General features: G+C 34.4%; 1 protein-coding gene across 5 annotated transcripts in view; it reads right to left on the bottom strand.

The window, feature by feature from the left end:
- Window positions 1–739: 739 nt before the first annotated feature.
- POLK (DNA polymerase kappa) overlaps window positions 740–21,952 on the bottom strand; it is a 71,588-nt gene continuing 50,375 nt past the window's right edge. For 4 of the 5 annotated variants that reach the window (XM_042941196.1, XM_042941206.1, XM_042941214.1 and 1 more), the window contains exons 7-15: window positions 19,799–20,038; window positions 18,060–18,184; window positions 16,718–16,884; window positions 14,397–14,429; window positions 7,194–7,290; window positions 5,192–5,363; window positions 2,394–3,338; window positions 1,313–1,355; window positions 740–1,133 (exon numbers count right to left, since the gene is read on the bottom strand). In XM_042941196.1, coding sequence (XP_042797130.1) covers window positions 1,058–1,133; window positions 1,313–1,355; window positions 2,394–3,338; window positions 5,192–5,363; window positions 7,194–7,290; window positions 14,397–14,429; window positions 16,718–16,884; window positions 18,060–18,184; window positions 19,799–20,038 — 1,898 coding nt within the window. In that variant the 3' untranslated portion in view covers window positions 740–1,057. The remainder of the gene's footprint in view (window positions 1,134–1,312; window positions 1,356–2,393; window positions 3,339–5,191; window positions 5,364–7,193; window positions 7,291–14,396; window positions 14,430–16,717; window positions 16,885–18,059; window positions 18,185–19,798; window positions 20,039–21,952) is intronic. The other variant, XM_042941235.1, reaches the window with a different exon arrangement.

The raw sequence follows: 21,952 nt of genomic DNA, 5'->3' as shown, positions 1-21,952 counted from the left end.
AGTTCTTTAAAGGAGTAACAGAAAATGGCTTCCATTTCATGTTTCAATTAAATAATTGTTTTTTGAAAACAATTCTATTAATAGCACAAAAGTATTTGCAGTAACTACGATGATCACTATTAAGCTATCTTCTTTCATTAATATTAACAAAAATGTGATAGAAATATAAGATGAATGAGATGCTTTAATACACATTAATCTTTTGAATTACTTCTTTCTAAAGGGTTACAATAAAAATAAAGTGAGCGTACAATTTATCCTTTTTTATAGATCTGTGTAAAGTATAAACATAACTGTTAAGAAATGAAATACCACCACTTAAAAGTCCTATACAGAAATTAACACCTTGAATCTTACACTAAATATTGTTAAAGTGAGCCACATGCTTATTCATAAAGGAATTCTAAATAAAGAAATCAAAGGGATAATCAAATTTTAAAGAATTCTTTTAACACAGAAGATAATACTGTGATATTATTTTCCTGAAGATAACGAAACCTTCATGCTTGTTCTGCCCAGCTAATATTCTTCATAGAACTTAGAATAAATTTTAATTACGAAGGCTCACAAGGTATTTGAATATCCCAGGAGGTAAACTACGAATATATGAAGTTGTAGAAGTTACCAAAATCAAATATAGCAGTCCAATGCCAACAAAGTGGTTAAGTGCTGAAATATTATTATGCTAACATAGGTTTGTGAGAACCTCTGAGAGCCCTTATAAATATATTTTTATATTTATTATAAAATGTAATTACAAAAAAAATCATTTTCTGATTCCATTCCTAATTTCTCATTTTAAAATGATCTGTAACAGGACTGATTTCTGATTGATGTATAATAGAAGTGAAATTCTCTTGGTTATCCAAAATGTGTAAAGAAGTAAACTAGTCTATATTCCAAATTCATATGAAGGAAATGTCATTTGGGAAGGAATTATTGCACTTGTCTTTCACTAAATGAATTTGTAAACTTAATGAAGAACAAGAGATTTGTTGACTATAAAGTAACAAGTTTCAAGTAAGAATAAAATGTTCAATGGTAAAATGTTCAATATTCATTTAAAAAATGTATCAAGAGTGTGTCTGGGACTGTTTGGTTTTACTTTCTTTGACGATGAGTACATTCCTGGCCTGGAATGAAAAAGAACAGCAATTAAAATGCAAGAAGATATTTTTTAACTGTTTTGCAAATCACTGATTTTTAAAATTGTACTTGATTTATAAGAGCAGATTTTAACATTCCCTAAAAATTAGACCTCAAAATATAACAATTTTATAGCCAGCTTTGTTAAAACTCAAATTAGCCATACCTTTTTGTTTTTGTTGCAGTCTTTTGTGCTTGGTCTGAGGTATCTTTAGAGGAAAGAAAAGTCAAGAAATTCCATAATGAACAACATGAAATAATTATAAAGCTGTATAAAAATCTAAAGAGGTAAAGCTGACTGATTAAAGATAATAAAAACTTCCTTAGTACTACATAATTTATATGTAGACATACCAGAAACTAACTTTATAGCATTATTTCTTTGTAATTTACTTATTTTATCAGTATACACTTAATTTTATTTTTGAAGTTGAGTTAGACTCAGACTACCAAAAAACAACTTAAAGAGGCTTTCTGGTTGTGTGATTATAGTTAATTTACCACTGTGCCTTGGCAAAAGTTTTCTTAACGAATTTTTCTTTCTTCTTTTTTTAAATTGAAGTATAATTGACACACAGTGTTCTATTAGTTTCAGCTATACAACACAGTGATTCAACAAATGATATGCTGTGCTCACCACAAATGGAGCTATCATCTGTCACCATACAGTACTATTATAGTCCCATTGACTATATTCTCTATGCTGTACCTTTTATCCCTGTGACTTATTCCTTCCACAGGAATCTCATTTTTTATGAGATCACTTAGCTCCCTGAATTTATGAGTTCGTTCTGTGCTAAATCAAGCCCCAAATGGAGTTTTCCCAAAATGTAAAATCTAATGGCTTCGGTTAATTCTAACCTATGCTAATAAGGTAAATAACATTTTCCTAAATGGCAGCATACACAAACTATCCCTTTAATTGTATATGCTTCATATTTAACAACAATCTCAATTTTAATAAAACATTCCTATATAATCAAGTCCTTTAAAATGACTACAGGGAGCGCCTGGGTGGCTCAGTCGGTTGAGCGTCCGACTTCAGCTCAGGTCATGATCTCACGGTCCGTGAGTTCGAGCCCCGCATGGGGCTCTGGGCTGAAGGCTCAGAGCCTGGAGCCTGCTTCCGATTCTGTGTCTCCCTCTCTCTCTGCCCCTACCCCATTCATGCTCTGTCTCTCTCTGTCTCAAAAATAAATAAATGTTAAAAAATAAAATAAAATAAAATAAAATGACTACAAACTCACCAGTACTTTTGGTGCTTTCTCTGGGTTGATTAGCTAGATTATCCTTTCTCAGTTCCTGGATAATGCCTTTATTTAAGCATATATCCACATGCATATTGAACAGGTTAAGATCTGAAGTCTTTTGTTCCAGGTTACAAATAGGACAAACTAGAGCTTGGGTTATTATCACTTCGGGTAAATAAGGCTGGGGGGATTCTTGCTGACTTGACCCCATATCTTCCAGTGAAACAGGGGAGAAAGAATTCTGATAATGTTGCTCAGTATTAAACGATTTCCTTGGAAAAACAGCACATTCCTCTTTGCTGTGCTTATCACTTAAAGCACCTACACTTTCTGCTTTAGGTGGGTTACCTTTAGTCTCTACTAGCTCTGCACAATCTACTGAATTGATTCCTGAATGCTTCTGATGGGTTTCATAATCCTGCTTCTCATGGAGTGAAAAAGAATGATGTACATTTTCTTCCCTGTTAACTTCTGTAGAGGAAGCATGTGAGCATGAGAACATTTTACGGTCTTCATTAATTGAAGGTCCATCAAGACAGGCATCTACATGTTTATTAAAGGCTTCCAGACTGATGCTTCCTTGCTCCCTAAAGCAAATGGGACAGGTAAATATCTGAGACTTATTTGAATTCTCTGATGTTTCTAAATTCTCGTTCATCTTCTTTAAAACTTGGAATGAATCTGATGTCTGTAAACTTTGTGTATCCACAGCTTCACACTTAAATGTGTCTTGTTGGCTCCATTTCCTTTCTGATCGCTTTTTATCAAAGAAGCTCTTCTTTTGAGACATTTCTAGAGGTTTTAGAAACTGATCTTTGTCAGTTTTCTCTAGCATGTGCCCAGTAGCTGACAGAGCTTGGTTTCCAGCCTGTAAAAAGCCAATAATGCTCCTTTGTTGCTGTTTCTTGTCTTCTTCATTGGGAAAACTAGATAACCGTACACCTAAATTAAACCAACCACAATTAATTGCTTAACAAAGCCAATTCACTCATAATGCATAAAAATATTTTGCATAATATTGTTGTGACATATATACAAAAGGCTGTTTAGAGAAAAATAATAATACCGCATATTTTCTGAATTAAAGGATGAGTTTTCAAAACAGGTACTTTGCATGAAATTTACATTCCTTTATAAAACTGGGTGTCACTAAATAGTATCTGTTGGGAGTTCACATGATTATATAAGTCTTTCAATTAACATCTGACATAAGTTACCATTAAAGATCAACTAACTGAGGCACCTGGGTGGCTAGTTGGTTAAACATCTGACTTCTGCTCAGGTCATGATCTCACAGTGTGGGTTCAAGCCCTGCATCAGGCTCTGTGCTGACAGCTTAGAGCCTGGAGCCTGCTTCAGATTCTGTGTCTTCCTCTCTCTGCCCCTCTCCCACTTGCACTCTGTCTCTCAAAAAATGAATAAACATTAACAAATTAAAAAAAAAAACCAACTAATTGGAGTCAATTTCAAAAACTCTTTAGCTCTTTTTTAGGTTCACAGCAATAGTGAGCAGAAAGTGCAGTTCCTACATATCCTCTGCCCGCACCACGCACAGCCTCCTCCAACTGACATATTGCACCAGAGTGGTACATTTGTTACAAATGATGAATGTATAGTGACACAACATTAACACTCAAAGCTCATAGTTTACATTAGGTTCACTCCTGGTGTGAACCTACATCCTATGGATTTTGACAAGTGTTTAATGATTTGTATCCACCATTATATAATCATACACAATAGTTTCACTGCCCTGGAAGTCCTCTGTGCTAAGTCTATTTATCCCTTCCTCACCCCTAACCCTTGACATACACTGATCTTTTCACTGTCTCCACAGTTTTGTCTCTTCCAGATTTCATAAGTTTGAATCAGACAGTATTTAACCTTTCAAACTGGCTTCTTTCTTTTAATAATAATAAATGTAATATAATAATATAATTTACATTTAAGGTGCCTCCATGTCTTTTTATGTGCATTTTTATTGTTTCCAATTTTGGCAATTATGAATGATGCTGTCATTAACATCTGCTCTTTAGATTTGGGGTCTTGTTTTTAGTTTATTTATTTATTTTGAGAGAGAGCGCAAGAGAGAGAGACAGCACAGAAGGGGCAGAGGGAGGGAAAGAGAGAATCCCAAGCAGGTTCTGCACTGTCAGCGTGGAAGCCCAGGCAGGGGCTCGAATTTCGGAACCATGAGATTGTGACCTGAGCCAAAGTTGGAAGCTTAACGGACTGAGCCACCCAGGTGCCCCGGCACTTTAGCTCTTTTATTTAACAAACTTTATTCAATCAATTTCAAGTGTGTGCTGTCTTTCATACATGAAAGCATGGCTAATAATCCACTCTTAGCAGTAAAGTTGGCATTTGGAGTGATTGTCCATATACCTCCTCTCACCCAATTCTCTTTAACCTAGTGTGATATTTTCTTGTTTGCTACAAAAGTATTAATGTGTTTATCATAAGGTGGTGCCTCAGATACCAAAACAGTATTACAAAACATAGTGAGTATATGCACTAAATTCACTTTCATAAAATCTGAAAAGTTTAAAATTCTGAAACATACCTAGCCCGAAGGATTTCACTAAGTAGTAAGGAAAAGAACAACTTTATCTGGTTCTTATGGGGATTAAATTAATGAGCATTGTTCCACCTACATCAGGTTCTAAGAATTAAGAAAAATGGCAGCATAGGTACAAACTCCTCAACAGGTTTAAGAGATAAAACGAAGGAGAGACTATTTCCCAAGTTAATTTATTTGGGAAGGTCTAGCAGATTTAAGGAAAAACAAGTCATACCCATAAGTCTTAATCTCAAGGGATGTGGAAAATCAGCATCGATTTCTGTTCTTAGCAAGTCTTTAGCAATAGCAAATATTTCTTCTGCAGTAGAAACAACAGATGAAACTGTACATGCACGAGTTTTTACTTCAAAATTTACATTCTTCAGTTTAATGGTAACAGTTCTACCCTGCAACAAACAGAATACATTGTTACATATGGCTTTCTAACTTCTAGAAAAAAGTTAATTTGTAGGTTACAAAAATTTAGAAAGATCTCTTAAATACACATAATATAGAAGTATAATCAATTATTTATAAAACATGGTAATGAAATCTGCTAAAAAGAATAACTGAAATATCTAAAAATCCCATTTTAGCCAATAATTATTACTCCCCTCACACTTACTGTGTGTCTACTGTATGCTAGATACTATGCTAAACCATTTGCACATAAGAACTCCCTTTACAGTTACTGTTTAATGGGTACAGGGTTTCAGTGTGGGATAATGAAAAAACTCTGGAGATTAATAGTGGTGATGGTTGCACAATATGAATGAACTCAATATGACAGAAATGTAACTTAAAAATGGTTAAAATGATAAATTCTATGTTATGTGTATTTTATTACCCCCTGGAGGTTCTGAGTGTGGGTTGACTTATTAACTCACTTCCAAAGAATAGAGTATGAAAGGGAAAAATAGTAACTTCACAGTGGAGAAGCCTAGCAAACACTAACTTAACCAGGTGACAACGGTTAGTATCATTTATGATACCTTGTAGTTATCATATACCCTGATAGGATGTAATGAGGACAGTTCACTTCTGGTACTCTTTCTAAAAATTCATAACCTGGTCTAATCATTAGAAAAACATCACCCAAACCTGGATGGAAAGACATCTTGCAGGATACCCGGCCAATACTCCTTAAGACTGTTAAGGTCATGAAAAACAAGGAAATACTGATAAACTTTCACAGATTAGAGGAGATTGGGAGACACGACAACTAAACACAGCGTGGTTCCCTGGACTGAATCCTGGAACAGAAAGAGGACTTTAATGGAAAAAGAGTAAAATCCAAATAATGTCTGGAGGTTAGCCAATAGAAATGTGCTAATGTCAGTTTATTAGCTTCGACAAATGTACTGTAATAATATAGCTATGATAATACAGGGTATATCAGAACTCTCTATATTATCTTTGCTACTTTTCTTATAAATCTGAGATGATTCCCAAATTACAGGTTTATTAAAACAATTTTTTTTTAAAAATCTTCACACTCAGGTATGATAGAAAAGGATTATACGATATATAATGTACTTATATAGATATCCCATTCTTTGTAATAACCTTTGTTGTTTTGGGGGGTTTTTTGGTAATAACTTTTGAATACCTTTGTGCTACACTTTGTAAAAACGCCACCTCTGGTTTGAGAGTTTGGAAAAATACTACATATAGATTGTTGTGAGTGAAGGTTATAAAATAGAAATTCAGGGTCTTCAAGGTTTTGTTCTCAGTATGTTAAACAATCTGGAATTCGAGAATTGAAACAAAATGCCTATTTTAGAAAATCGTTGTCTACCTGAGGAAAACATTAAAAGATGGTTGGAAAGACATTTATAATAAGTAAATACAGTTCTAGGGAAATCATTACCTTTGCTTTATTCTCTAATGCCATTATAAGTCTGATTCTGAACTTATTCAAATGTACTCCTCAAGTAGTATAAACTCTGGAATTATACTGGAGCCAGCCCACCCTCCTAAGTTGTTTCTTCATCGACTGATCTCAGTATAGGCCTCAATTATGGGTCAGAATTGAATTTGTCTCTCTTGGGGATACTCTATATTTCTCAATTTATTGAGAAACTGAATCTATCTCTATTGGGGATTACTCTTTATTTATTGGGGATACTCAATATTTCTCAATTTGTACTCAGATGCAAAATCTAACTCTTCCTTTAAGGTAGTATTTTATTATTAAAAAATGTTAAATCTAAGAACACTACATCTAAATAAAGTACCTTTAATCCTTCTTTCTGCAGATCTTGAGCAAGTTCACTGCAAAGTTCCTGGCACAAGCTATACTGTTCTTCTGCTTTACTCATTTCACTGAATGTCCTAAAAAGACAAGAATGATTTTGGTGCACAGAGTAAACTATAATTCAGGATAATTTAGGAATGAGATAGTATGTTTTAATGGCCTGTCATTAAGTTATATTTTTCTGCAGTACAAAACAAAATTTTCAGATGAACTAAGATATAATTAAGAAAAAACATCTAAGATCTACATGAATAATGGGAGATCATTTATAGTTAAACTGATTTCACCTATAGTAGTTTTTTTAAAAGGAGGTTAAAGTCTGATATATCGCAACAATAAGAGAAGGGATAAAAACTGTATGATCATTTCAGTATCTGCAGAAAAAGCATTTGACAAAGTATGACATCTACTCATGATAAAAAAAAAAAAAACAACTCAACAAAGTAGGTTTTAGAGGGGTGCCTGGGTGGCTCAGTCAGTTTAGTGACCAACTTTGGCTCAGGTCATGATCTCACAGTTCGTGGGATCAAGCCCTGCGTTGGGCTCTGTGCTGACAGCTTAGAGCCTGGAGCCTGCTTCTGATTCTGTGTGTGTGTGTGTGTGTGTGTGTGTGTGTGTGTGTGTGTGTGTCTGCCTGCCCCTCCCCCATTTGCTCTCTGTCTCTTTCCCTCTCAAAAATAAATTAAACATTAAAAAAATGTTAAGTATGTTTAGAGGAAACATATCTCAACATAAAAATGCCTTATATGAAAAACCCATAGCTAACATCATATTCAATGGGGAAGAACTGAGAGCCTTTCCTCTGAGGTCAGGTACAATACAAGGATGTCCACTTTTACCACTTTTATTCAACAAAATACTAGAAGTCCTAGCCACAGCTATCAGACAACAAAAAGAAATAAAAGGCATCCAAATTGGTAAGAAGTAAATCTTTTCAGGGGCGCCTGGGTGGCGCAGTCGGTTAAGCGTCCGACTTCAGCCAGGTCACGATCTCGCGGTCCGTGAGTTTGAGCCCTGCGTCGGGCTCTGGGCTGATGGCTCAGAGCCTGGAGCCTGTTTCCGATTCTGTGTCTCCCTCTCTCTGCCCCTCCCCCGTTCATGCTCTGTCTGTCTCTCTCTGTCCCAAAAATAAATAAAAAACGTTGAAAAAAAAATTTAAAAAAAATAAAATAAAAAATAATTAAAAAAAAAAAAAGAAGTAAATCTTTTCACTATTTGTAGAAGACATGATACTATATATAAAAACCTTGAAAGATTCCACTAAAGAGCTACTAGAACTAATAATGAATTCAGTAAGGTTGCAGGATACAAAATCAATGTACATAAATCCACTGCATTTCTATACACTAATTATGAAGCTATGGAAAAAGGAATTAAGAAAACAATCCCATTTACAATGTACTGAAAATAATAAATACCTAAGAATAAACTAAATCAAAGAGGTGAAAGACCTGTACTCTGAAAACTATAAAACACTGGTAAAAGAAATTGAAGACAACACAAAGAAATGGAAAGACATTCCATGTGCATGGATGGGAAGAACAAATATTGTTAAAATGTCTATACTACCCAAAGCAATCATAGATTAAATGTGATCTCTGTCAAAATACCAACAGCATTTTTCACAGAACTAGAACAATCCTAAAATTTGTATGGAGCCCCAAAAGACCCTGAACAGCCACAGCAATCTTCAAAAAGCAAAGCAAAGCAAAGCAAAGCAAAGCAAAGCAAAGCAAAGCAAAGCTGGAGATAACACAATTCCAGATTTCAAGTTATACTACAAAGCTGTAGTAATCAAAACAGTATGGTACTGGAACAAAAACAGACACATAGATGAATGGAACAAAATAGAAATCCCAGAAATAAACTCGACAAAGGAGGCAAGACTATGCAATGGGAAAAAGACAGTCTCTTTAAGAAATTATGTTGAGAAAACTGGACAGCTACATGCAAAAGAATGAAACTGGACCACTTTGTCACAGCATACACAAAAATAAACTCAAAATGGATTAAGGACCTAAATGTGAGACCTGAAACCATAAAAATCCTAGAATAGAGATAGAGAACAAGCAGTAATTTCTCTGTCATTGGCCATAACAATATCTTTCTAGATACGTCTCCTGAGGCAAGGGAAACAAAAGCAAAAATAAACTATTGGGACAACATCAAAATAAAAAGCCTATGCACAGCAAAGGAAACAACCAACAAAAACAAAAGACAACCTACTGAATAGGAGAAGATATTTGCAAAATGACATATCTGATAAAGGGTTAGTACCCAAAACATATCAAGAACTGATACAACTAAATACCACCCCCCCCCAATAATACAATTAAAAAATGGGCAGAAGCCACATTTCTCCAAAGAAGGCATCCAGATGGCCAACAGAGACACATGAAAAGATGCTCAACATCATTCATTGTCAGGGAAATACAAATCAAAACTAAATGAAATATATCCTAGGGGTGCCTGGGTGGCTCATTCGGTTGGTCATCCAATTCGACTCAGGTCATGATCTCACAGTCTATGAGTTTGAGCCCCGCATCGGGCTCTGTGCTGACAATTCAGAGCCCTGGAGCCTGCTTCGGATTCTGTGTCTCCCTCTCTCTCTGCCCCTTCCCTGTTAATGCTCTGTCTCTCTGTCTCAAAAATAAATAAAACATTAAAAATAAATAAATAAATAAATGAGATATAACCTCATACCTGTCAGAATGGCTAAAATAAAAAACTCAAGAAACAACAAATGTTAGCAAGGGTGTGGAAAAAGGGGAACCCTCTTGCACTGTTGGTGGGAATGCAAACTGGTACAGCCACTGTGGAAACAGTATGGAGGTTCCTCAAAAATTTTAAAATAGAACTACCTATAATCTAGTAATCACACTACTGGGTATTTACCCAAAGAATTTGAAAACACTAATTTGAAGGGACATGTGCACGCTTACGTTTACTGCAGCATTATTTATAATAGCCAAATCATGGGAGCAACCCAACTGTCCATTGATAGATGAATGGATAAAGAAGATGTGGTATATATGTATGCATGTGTACACATATATATATGTATACACATACACACACACACACACACACACACACACACACACACACACACACAGCAATGGAACATTACTGAGCCATAAAAAAGAATGAAATCTTGCCATTTGCAATGATGCAAATGGATCTAGAGCATATAATGCTAAGCAAATAAGCCAGGCAGAGAAAGACAAATACCATATGATTTCACTCATATATGGAATTTAAGAAGCAAAACAAACAAAGGAGAAAAAAAGAGACAAACAAACAAACAAAAAACCAGACTTGTAACTCTAGAGAACAAACAGATGGTTACCAGAGGGGAGGTGGTTAGGGGGATGGATGAAATAGGTGAACGGGATTAAGAGTACTTATCTTGATGAGCACTGAACAATATATGGAACTGTTGAATTACTACACTGTACACCTGAAGCTAATATAACATATTAACTACATATACTGGGATTTTTAAAAAGTTGATTACAGTCACTAACAGATTATGATAATGCCCTCAGAACTTATAACACATTATTATATACATGTACATAGACTGCTACAGAGGGTTATCTTAAGAAAGTATATATGAGAACATTATTCCAATTACTGTTCATCTACTTTTTGGAATAGAAGTATTTTCAAGTAGACTTAAGGGGGTTGTTCCTGGCACCTAGGTAGAGTTAGTCTAACAGACAACTGGAAATGGAGGGCTGGTGATATTAAATGTAGAAATTTGAATTCATCTGCACCCAAGTATTGAAAGTAGGCAAGGGATCATCTTAACATAAAAGAGGAAGATGCTAAAAAGAGACCAGGGTAATGAGTTAAAAATCCTGAGCAGAGGACTATTCAGTAAAGAATACCCAGTTCTCCTCCAACCAATATTTCCAGCTTCCCAATCATTTAAATTTCTCCAGAATATTTTATGTATAAGCAAACAAATAAACATTTTCTCTTAATTTTTTATATAAACTGTAGAATATTAGACACACTGTTCAGCATCTTTTCAATTCATCCTGGTTGAGATTTCCTTATGAATAAATAATTCCCTCATTTTTACATGGCAGCCTAATATTTTAATTTAAAGATGTAAGATCATTGAACCAATTCTCTAGATATTTAAGTTACTTTCTATCTTTTACTATCACAAAAAAACATAATGAATAATCTTGTATACATGTAAAATGACATGTGATTACATGTGTAAAATGAATTCCTAGAAAAAGAACTATGGGATCAAAGTACATGTGTATCTGTGATTTTAAGAGCCATTGCCAAAATGCTTCACCCCTGGGGTAGGCAAAATAATAGTCCCCAAAGATGTCCAAATCCTAATCTCTTGGAACCCAGTACATTACATGATAAAGGGTACATTGCAGATATGATTAAGTTAATATAGGGAGAGTATCCTAAATGGTCCAGGTGGGTCCAATGTAATCTCAAGGGTTCCCTTAAGAAGAAAGCAGGAGGGTGAGTCGGATAAAGATGAGACGCTAGGTCTGAAGATGATGAGTCAAAGAATGCAAGCAGCCTCTAGAAGCTTTTGGCAAGGAAATGGATCCTCCCCTGGATCTTTAGAAAGCATGCAACCCTGCTAATACCTTAATTTTAGGACTCCTGACCTTCAGAACTGTAAGAGAATAAATTTGTGTTCTTTTAAGCCACTAGATCTGTGGTCATTTGTTATAGGACCAGTAAGAAACCAGTACACTCCCTCCAGAGTTTATAGCTATTTTACTCCCACAGTCTTATCAATAGGGTATCTTTGCCAACCCATTGGTGAAAAGGCTTTCTCAGAGAACCTTCAATCTGTATTTCTTAAACTATAAAGATTGGGAATATTTCCAATGTTTTAACAGGCATCTGTACTTGCTTCTCTGTTGAGTAGCTCTTTCTTCATTTTTTCCTATTGGCTTGCTGGCCCTTTCTCCCACCTCACCTCCCCGACTATGTAGCTTCTTTCTTTTTTTTTTTTTTTTTTTTCAGTTTTTATTTAAATGCCAGTTAGTTAGCAAACAGTTTAATATTAGTTTCAAGTGTAAAATACAGTGATTCAACACTTCCATACATCTGATGTTCATCACAACATGTGAACTCCTTAATTCCCATCACCTATTTCACCCATACACACACCCACCTCCCTTCTGGTAACTTCAGTTTGTTCTCTATAGTTAAGAGTATTCAGGGGCACCTGGGTGGCTCAGTCAGTTAAGCGATCTACTTGGGTTCAGGTCATGATCTCATCGTTTGTGTGTTTGAGCCCCGCATCAGGCTCTGTGCTAACAGCCGCCTGCTTCTGATTCTGTGTCTCCCTCTCTCTCCACCCCTCCACCGCTCATGCTCTGTGTCTCAAAACTGAATAAAAAAATTTTTAAAAAAAATTTAAATTGTTTCTTGGTTGCCCCTTTTCCCCCTATGCTTGTTTTTGTTTCTTAAATTCCACATATGAGTGAAATCATATGGTATTTGTCTTTCTTTCTCTGGCTGGCTTAATTTTGCTTAGGATTATACTCTCTAGCTCCATCCATGTTGTTGCAAATAGCAAGATTTCATTCTTTTTTTGTGGCTGCATAATATTCCATTGTGTATATATACCACATCTTCTTTATCCATTCATCTGTTGATGGATCTTTCCATAAATTGTCTACTACAGATAATACTACTATGAACATCAGGGTGCATGTATCCCTCTGAATTAGTATTTTTGTATTCTTTGGTTAAATACCCAGTAGTGCAATTGCTGGATTGCTTCCAACAGTATGAGGAACTTCCATACTGTTTCCACTTCCAAACTGCATCAGTTTGCATTCCTACCAACAGTATAACAAAGTTCCCCTTTCTCCAAATCCTTGCCAACATGTGTTGTTTCTTGTGTTGCTGACTTTAGCCATTCTGACAGAGGTAGTGTGAGGTAATATCTCATTGTAATTTTGATTTGTATTTCCCTGATGATGAGTGATGTTGAGCATCTTTTCATGTGTCTGTTGGCCATCTGGATTTCCTCTTTGGAAAAATGTCTGTCCATGTGTTCTTTCCATTTTTAACAGGATTATTAATTTTTTGGGTGTTGAATTTTGTAAGTTCTTTATATATTTTGTATACTAACCCTTTATTGGATATGTCATTTGCAAATATCCTTTCCCATTCTGCTGGCCCTTTCCTAACAAATGTTAATATTAGCTAATATTAATATTCTTGGGTAGTAAGTAATATTCTCAATAACAAAAGAGAAAATGGAAGAAAAAATTCATTAAATAGGACAGTACTATCTCAATTTTGGATGCGCCCCCCCCCCACCACTTCTTTTCCTTTGATTGCTTTTATGTAAATCACAGCCTAAAACAGAAATTTTTATCAAACTCATTTATTGAATATGTTGTCTTGTAAAAGTCATTCAGCTTTTCTGATAAAAAATAGTATATGTGAGGGGTGCCCAGCTGGCTCAGTTGAAAGAGTGTGGGACTCTTGATGTTGGGATCATGAATTTGAGCTCCACATTGGGTATAGAGATTACTAAAAATAAATAAGTGAACTTAAATATAATATATGTGAAAAATGAACACAACCTTGTACTAGACCAGTGGTTCTTAAACATTTCAGTGGAACGCTGGTGTTTGGAGGAGAGATAATTGAGGGACTTTTCAATGACATATTTCCCAAAACAATAAACTCCCCTCAGGATTTCATTTGACTGCCAGACAAGATTACAAACCACTTGAACTAGGTCCCCTCTAAGCTCTCTTTCATCAAGCTTACTATTTGATGCTTATGTACATTCACCAATATTTGGAAAGTTTCAGGAGTAATTTCCATGGTGCCTTCTTAAATCTCCCAAATAACTACCCAGTATAATATTTCTTATCAACAAGGCTAAAAATTAAGATTTAGAATCCTAAAATGCTTGGTTTTCACTGAAGAGAAGCAAAACTAACACTAAAAAAATTAACTGCAGTTAAATTTTTTCCCACTGAGAGAATGGCAAGCAAAGGTAATAAAGCACTGTACTGGGATATTTACTTTAGTAGTGTCAATTACTGAAAAATGTCATTTGGTTTGCAAACAGATTTTTCTGTTTCAGTGATATTTTACTAAAAATTAAAAATCAGTTAAAAAGAACATGAATTATGAACAATTAATAATAACAAAACATTACCTCTCAACGCTCATGCTTTTCCTATCTCCATCCCTTGAAATGAAAAAAAAGAAAAAAAGTTTTCTTTGCATTCTCAAAGAAGGCTCAGTTCCATTTAGTCAACTAAGAGGATTTAATATATCAATTACCATTTAAAAATCTCAGTAATGTTTTTTGTTACAATTTATACACCGTGAGAAACTGAGTTTTTTAAATCTCAAAATAAAACTATCAACAAAGAATATAGATAAGATGCTAATATGATTATGTGTGTAAAGGATCCAGTCTATCTCTATCAAAGAGAATAAATATGAAAATAGGTTGATATTATAAATTGCTTCTGTTAAAAGCCTGAATATCAAAACCATGACTTACAGAAACCAATAGGAGTAAGAAGCATAATCATTTGCAGTTATACAATATATGTAATTAAATATCAATTACCTAGTTTTTGGCCATGTATATTAACTTCACTCTCTTATAGTTACTTATTACTCATTTTTACTATATATAAACTTCAGTTAGAATTTGGACACAGTAGTAGGATGATTGGGAATCTAATCCATCTAGTTTGGTTGGATTCTAGCTGTCCTGATAGGAGTAATTGAAACCAAAAAGCTGAAATGATATGTAGATTATTCGTTTTTCACATACTGAATGAACCTATTAGGAATAAGGCACTGTTCTAGGCATTGGGCATATAGTTATGACCAAAACAGAGCAAGTTCCTATCCTTAAGAAACATATCTTAGTGGAGGGAGACAAGTAAACAAATACAGAAGTAAATATGGAATATGTTAGCAGTTGAGAATAACTACAGATTAAAAAATAAAGCAGGATAGGGGAATAGAGAATGTACATAGAAGAGAAGGGAGGTTTGATATATTATAAATTACCTATGCGTTTCACTTCAGCATTACCTACATCTTTAAATACCACAGTTTAATATATGCTATGTTATATCAAGAACCATATTATTTTCAAGCACTATGGAAATAAAAAGAGGATAATTCTTAGATTAAAGAAGAAAGTCTTATTTCCCATTACCTTCAAATATTAGACTATGCATAGTAATGTGATTTCCTTCTCTGATCTTTCATTATATCCACTTAAGATCAAAGTCAGCTCACTATGAGCTTAAGAATGAGGAACATGGAGATACTGCACAACCTGCAATGTCTACAAGATTTAGCAGGTTTAATTATTTTATCAAACTTCTTTCATATGTCTCCTCAGTAATCTTCCTGCTTTCCTTTAGTTTAAGAATCAGAATACCAAGGAGTTATTTTGAGGGCAGGCTGACAGGATGATAACAAAATTATAAAAATAGTGCCCATTGTTAATTCCCATTCTTTTTTAAAATTCCTTCTTTTCACCCACTCCCAACCGTGTACGCTTTAGCTCTAAGATACTTCTTTTTAAGACTGAGATCAAAGAGTGGCAGGGAAAAATCCTAGGGCCTCTCCTCTAGCTGTTTCCTCTTCTCCTACATCTTTGTATGGCTGGCCACTTCAGGTCCCTGCCTCTGGGGGGGACATAATCGTTTGCAGTTATACATGTAATTAAATATCAATTACCTAGTTTTTGGCCATGTATATTAACTTTGCTCTCCTATACTTACTACTCATTTTTACTACTCAACAGAACTTCAATTAGATTATGGATCATGCCTCTGGATCATGGCTGCAACCCCCTACTCTTAAGGCCCAAGTCATTTTCCCGTCCCTTACTCTGCCTTACTTTCTTCATTTGTTTATTTGGTTACTTCCTGTTTCCCACCCTATTATGTAAACTCCATGAAGGCAGGAGTTTGTCTTGTTTCCTAGTATTCTTCCCAGTGCCTAGAACAGTACCTAACAACGTAATTAGTCAGTACTGAATGAATCTGTCAATTATTTACAAATCTGGAAAAGAAAAGAAATATAGTTGTTAGTTCAGAAAGCCTTTCAAAGAATTAAAGAGATTAAATCAAAGAGATTAAATCTCTTTGCTTAAGGGGTAAATTCTGGAATATGAGCCACTTTCCTTCCTCAGCAATCACAACACCATTGTCGTTATGTTCTAAATGAAAAATAAGACAGGTACAGAAAAGAAAGAACTCATCATGCCTCTTGTCTATCTACCCAATTGCTGTGGCCAACAGCCAAAAAGTGATTCTTTGTTCCTCTTTTCCTTTCCTCCCACCTCCAATCTTTTGACTTTAATTCAAAAATTATATTCTGGAATGAACTAGCCTAAAAAAATTTTTAAACATATTATCCTTAGAGCCTCCATGTCAATGGTTAATATTGCTATTTCAGCAAATGATAAAGAAAAAACAAAATGACTACACACATAGATACCTTGCCAGGAGTGTTGAACCTAGACCCAGGGAAATATGAAGGAAATGATGCCAAGATGTTTCAGAGAAAAGAAGAGAAAGTAATGCCCTCTGTTGGTAGAGTTCTGTACAAGTAATAATTCCAAGGGCCTTTAACATTTTCTCTGTAACTTTTCCTATCCCAGACACCTAGAAAAGAGTCAATATTTATCATTAATAAAGTTTTACATTAAGGCAAGAACAGATATTTAACCTCATTATACCTTTTATAACCAATAAAAGGTACGAATAATGTAACTATCTTCACAAGTCATGCAAGAAAACTGCTTTAATTATTTTTGGGCACATCTAAACAAGTGCTATAAGGAATTAAAATTTTTAAATTTCAGGTAATTTGAAAAAGTATTAAGAAAAGAATTCTATTATAGAAACTTAGAAAATGGAATAAACAAATTAAAAATAAACAGCAAAACTTATGAATCTTTAGTATACTATTATCTGTTGTGACCCACTAAAGCTGTTATGTTCCAAAGTTCTCTGACCCCAGAACTTTTTTTTTAATGGAACATCTACTCATACCTTGAAAACCACACTGGAAAATGCTGCTTTATAGTTACATGTTATATATTCTAAACTATTCAGTGATCATACATTATATTCTTTGAACTGCTTCTTAGCCTTTTGGCTAAGATCAAGTGTAGTACATTATATTCTTTGATTACAGCCTTTGTTCTGAGCATTGAGAGATTTTTATTTAAATCTACTCCTATACATTATGTTGAGCAAGAAAATTAAGCCCCCAGAACATCAAATAGTGTCTAGTGTAATTATTGTTTTTTAAAAAAGCATATATATGCAGAAAAATCTACAAGCTGTAAAAAATAGTAAAACACACCCTTTCTCTTACCCTGAGGGATCATTTTACCATTTTAAAGATAATATTTTTTTTGGTTAAAACAAATTTCTAAATCTCTGAAGTCTCATACCTATTGATCTGGTGGCACCTAGACTTTAGAACTAAAATAGTATATTAAGTTATAGCTGAAAGGACTGTTCCAAGTATTCTTTTTATTTCTGTTCTTCTTAGTAGCAGTACACTTAAAAATCTTTCATCTATTACTTTCTTAAAAATTTTCAGCAAACAAGCTTCTTAAACCTCAGTTTAGGGTTTCATACAAAGATTTCTTCAAGCCCAAACTCAATCATCCATTTTACTTCTTGCTTGTTACCTATACCTCTAGAACTTTTCAGCAAAGAATGATTATTACCATCCTAAATAGTGTCTCTTCCGAGTATATTTATATGAATACATATATGTTTATTTATATAAATAAAATTTATATAAATTCTATATAAAATCTCACCTTTCTAATGGGTAAGTCCTTGATGAAATCCATCACAGCTTCTCTATTGGGGAGAATTTGGTATTGTCCATTTGGTTTATTCTTATCACTGCATACTTTTGCTAACATTGTATTTGGGGCAATGCCTTAAAAGAAGAACACCCTGATGACTCAAACAAGTTGACATATATGATTTTAAAATATATGATGACAATACTGAAAAAAAATGGTGAGTACAAAACATCTGAAATGATGTGGAATGGTACTTTAAAAATAACATTTGATAACTTCCTATCTCCTCAGGGCTCGATATGATTTTAGGAAAAGGAAATGTAGTAGTTACTGTGACAGCAAAAATAAGGAACATTTAATCTCTCCATGGTATCTTATTTTATTTTTAAAAATTTTTAATGTTTATTTATACTTTTGGGAGAGACAGAGTGACACAGCATGAGCGGGGGAGGGGCAGAGAGCGAGGGACACACAGAATCTAAATCAGGCTCCATACTCTGAGCTGTCAGCACAGTTCAAACTCACTAACTGTGAGATCATGACCTGAGCCGGGGTCAGATGCTTAACTGATTGAACCACCCAGGCACCCCTCTCTCCATGGTATTTTAAAGTCTACGAGTAATTTATGACTTTAAGTAATATTATTAGTTTATGTACCATTTTTAGTAGCAATACAGGGCTGACTTATAGAAAAGATCCAGAATATAACTTAGGATGGATGTTCACTCTTTGAAAAGGTCTTCTGTATAGATTATCCACATAAAAAAAATCAGGGCGCCTGGGTGGCTCAGTCAGTCAAGCATACAACTTTGGCTCAGGTCATGATCTTGCAGTTTGTGGGTTTGAGCCTCACGTTAGGCTTTATGCTGACAATTCAGAGCCTGGAACAAGCTTCGGATTCTGTGTCTCCCTCTCTCTCTGCCCCTCCCCTGCTTATGCTCTGTTTCTCTCTGTCTCTTAAAAATAAGTAAATGCTGTAGAAATAAAATAAAAAATAAATTTAAAAAAATCAAATATTCTAGGTTGCATTATACTTAAAACAATGATAATAAAATACATGCATTCTTTTCATGTTATACACAAAGCAAATTAATACTTTTCAGGAAGGTGTTTTAAAATCTCTAGGAGTCTCAATGAGTAAGATAACTTAAAATACTCAAATAGAGTCATTAAGTGATTCATTTCTATTTTTGTACACATCCTACTAAAATTTGTTACTTATTCTCACACTTTGGCATAGAAAGGAAAGATTAATGTAATCATAATATGGCTTTTATAAGATAATGTTAAGACACAATGATACCCTCATGGGTTACTGACAGTTGTGAAGCTCTTTTTCCCTTCACTAGCTGGCCCTAGATTGCTATGTAGCTAGTTGGGGTTTTTTCTATCTTCTACTTTGTGGTCAGCTGGGGTCTTTCCTGAACTGTAATCCTGGACAGGGCTGAAGTCTTCAAAGGGAAAACCAATAAAGCTAAACCAATTAAAATATTGAATGCTTAAAAAAAGGATAGCTACATTAGATTTATGAAAGTTTTTTCTTTGGGCTCATGGGCCTTTCTGCTGAATTCCAATTTACCTGTAGGTTCACAGTATTCTGAATAGGTAAAGTCATTAGAAACTGAAATCATAAAGGGTAAGTAAAATGTCACTATATACTTCATAACCAGAAACTACTAATATTACACTTATATTAGCCAGTCTGAAATTTTTAACTATGGGGTAGTCATCAAATCCCTTTTAAGTACCTGCACTGGCTGTCAATGTTGTTTTTTGCTCAATTCTGAAACGAATTTCCTTTACGGCTTCCTCGGCTGATGTTCCAAAAACAATCGCATTTTGGAGTATTTGAGGATTATTTTGATCTTCAGAGTTTGCTTGGAAAGGATTTCCTTGGGGGTGCAAATCAGGAGGAATGTCATTAAAGAGTAGTGGAGGGATGGATCGCTCCTGCTCACTCACTTTATTCACTTCTTCTCCGGGTTTATCTAAATTATAAACAGGAACAGTAATTATCTTCATAAATACAAAAGTACATACTTCATAAATTACGTTTCCCTACATTCTTTTTAAAGACAAAGCAAATCTAGTTTAGTTTTGTTTCTCTTTTTTTTTTTTTAGTTTTGTTTCTAAGAACCAAGATGACAAATGTTATTTATATTTTGTAACTGTTTAACAAAGAAAATACTGATTCTAAGTTTTTCTTAAAAGGAATATTATCTATTTCCATGATATACACTTTAAGAAGAAACATCCTATGTAAAACTCACTAATTTGTGTACCATACCTAAATTAACTAAAATCTAGAAATGGGCCTAGTCACATTACTTCTTTTTTTTTTTTTTAAAAAGGTTTTTTTCCCTTACTCATTAAATTAGAATTTAGGATTGAGGAAAAATGCATTAGCAATCAAGAATAATTATGCTGAGAAATAAAGTTTTTTTAGAGAGAAAAAAACCTTCCATTTTCTTCACGGAAGAAACTTTTCAGACATTAAATACTCTCAATTTCCTTCTTTCAAATGCTGATTTTAATTTTGACTTGCTTACTTATAAAGTACCACTTTTACTAAGGGCACACTTGAAATAAATAGTAATTACTGTTGGAAGTTACGCTTCTTTAAATATACAAATTCTTAAGGTCTGATCAGATTAACTCTGGTCCAAGTTTAAGGGAAAGAAGCCTTTATTATTCCAGTAGGCTATAACCTTGAAAGTAAAATAAAAATAGTAATCTAGTTATTGCCTCATTTTAGTTGCATTTTTCACAATTGGACTGTAAAATATACTCAAATTTATGCCAATATCAAAAATGTCCTCATTAAATCCATTAAATCCATTAAAGACTACTTTCAGGGCTTAATGGAAAAGAAATGCAGTTTAAATGTATTTATAAAAATTAAGATTAACAACAGAAATTTCTGATCTCTTCATAATTTTATTACATATAAATGTTTTCTATATTAAGATAAATGCAGAAGCAAAAATTAAATTTCTGGTTTCAAGACACATATAAATGCATATTACTTAAAAAACGAACAACTAGGACTTTTAAGGAAGGTTTTTTTTTTTTTTTTTTTTTTTTAATATATGAAATTTACTGTCAAATTGGTTTCCATACAACACCCAGTGCTCATCCCAAAAGGTTCCCTCCTCAATACCCATCACCCACCCTGCCCTCCCTCCCACCCCCCATCAACCCTCAGTTTGTTCTCAGTTTTTAACAGTCTCTTATGCTTTGGCTCTCTCCCACTCTAACCTCTTTTTTTTTTTTTTTTTTTCCCTTCCCCTCCCCCATGGGTTTCTGTTATGTTTCTCAGGGTCCACATAAGAGTGAAACCATATAGTATCTGTCTTTCTCTGTATGGCTTATTTCACTTAGCATCACACTCTCCAGTTCCATCCATGTTGCTACAAAAGGCCATATTTCATTTTTTCTCATTGCCACGTAGTATTCCATTGTGTATATAAACCACAATTTCTTTATCCATTCATCAGTTGATGGACATTTAGGCTCTTTCCATAATTTGGCTATTGTTGAGAGTGCCGCTATAAACATTGGGGTACAGGTGCCCCTATGCATCAGTACTCCTGTATCCCTTGGATAAATTCCTAGCAGTGCTATTGCTGGGTCATAGGGTAGGTCTATTTTTAATTTTCTGAGGAACCTCCACACTGCTTTCCAGAGCGGCTGCACCAATTTGCATTCCCACCAACAGTGCAAGAGGGTTCCTGTTTCTCCACATCCTCTCCAGCGTCTATAGTCTCCTGATTTCTTCATTTTGGCCACTCTGACTGGCGTGAGGTGGTATCTGAGTGTGGTTTTGATTTGTATTTCCCTGATAAGGAGCAACGTTGAACATCTTTTCATGTGCCTGTTGGCCATCCGGATGTCTTCTTTAG

The sequence above is a fragment of the Panthera leo genome, chromosome A1 (assembly GCF_018350215.1).
Source record: "Panthera leo isolate Ple1 chromosome A1, P.leo_Ple1_pat1.1, whole genome shotgun sequence".
Classification (NCBI taxonomy): Eukaryota; Metazoa; Chordata; class Mammalia; order Carnivora; family Felidae; genus Panthera; species Panthera leo.
Note: the sequence above shows the minus strand (reverse complement) of the source record. Positions and strands in the feature narration are given on the sequence as shown.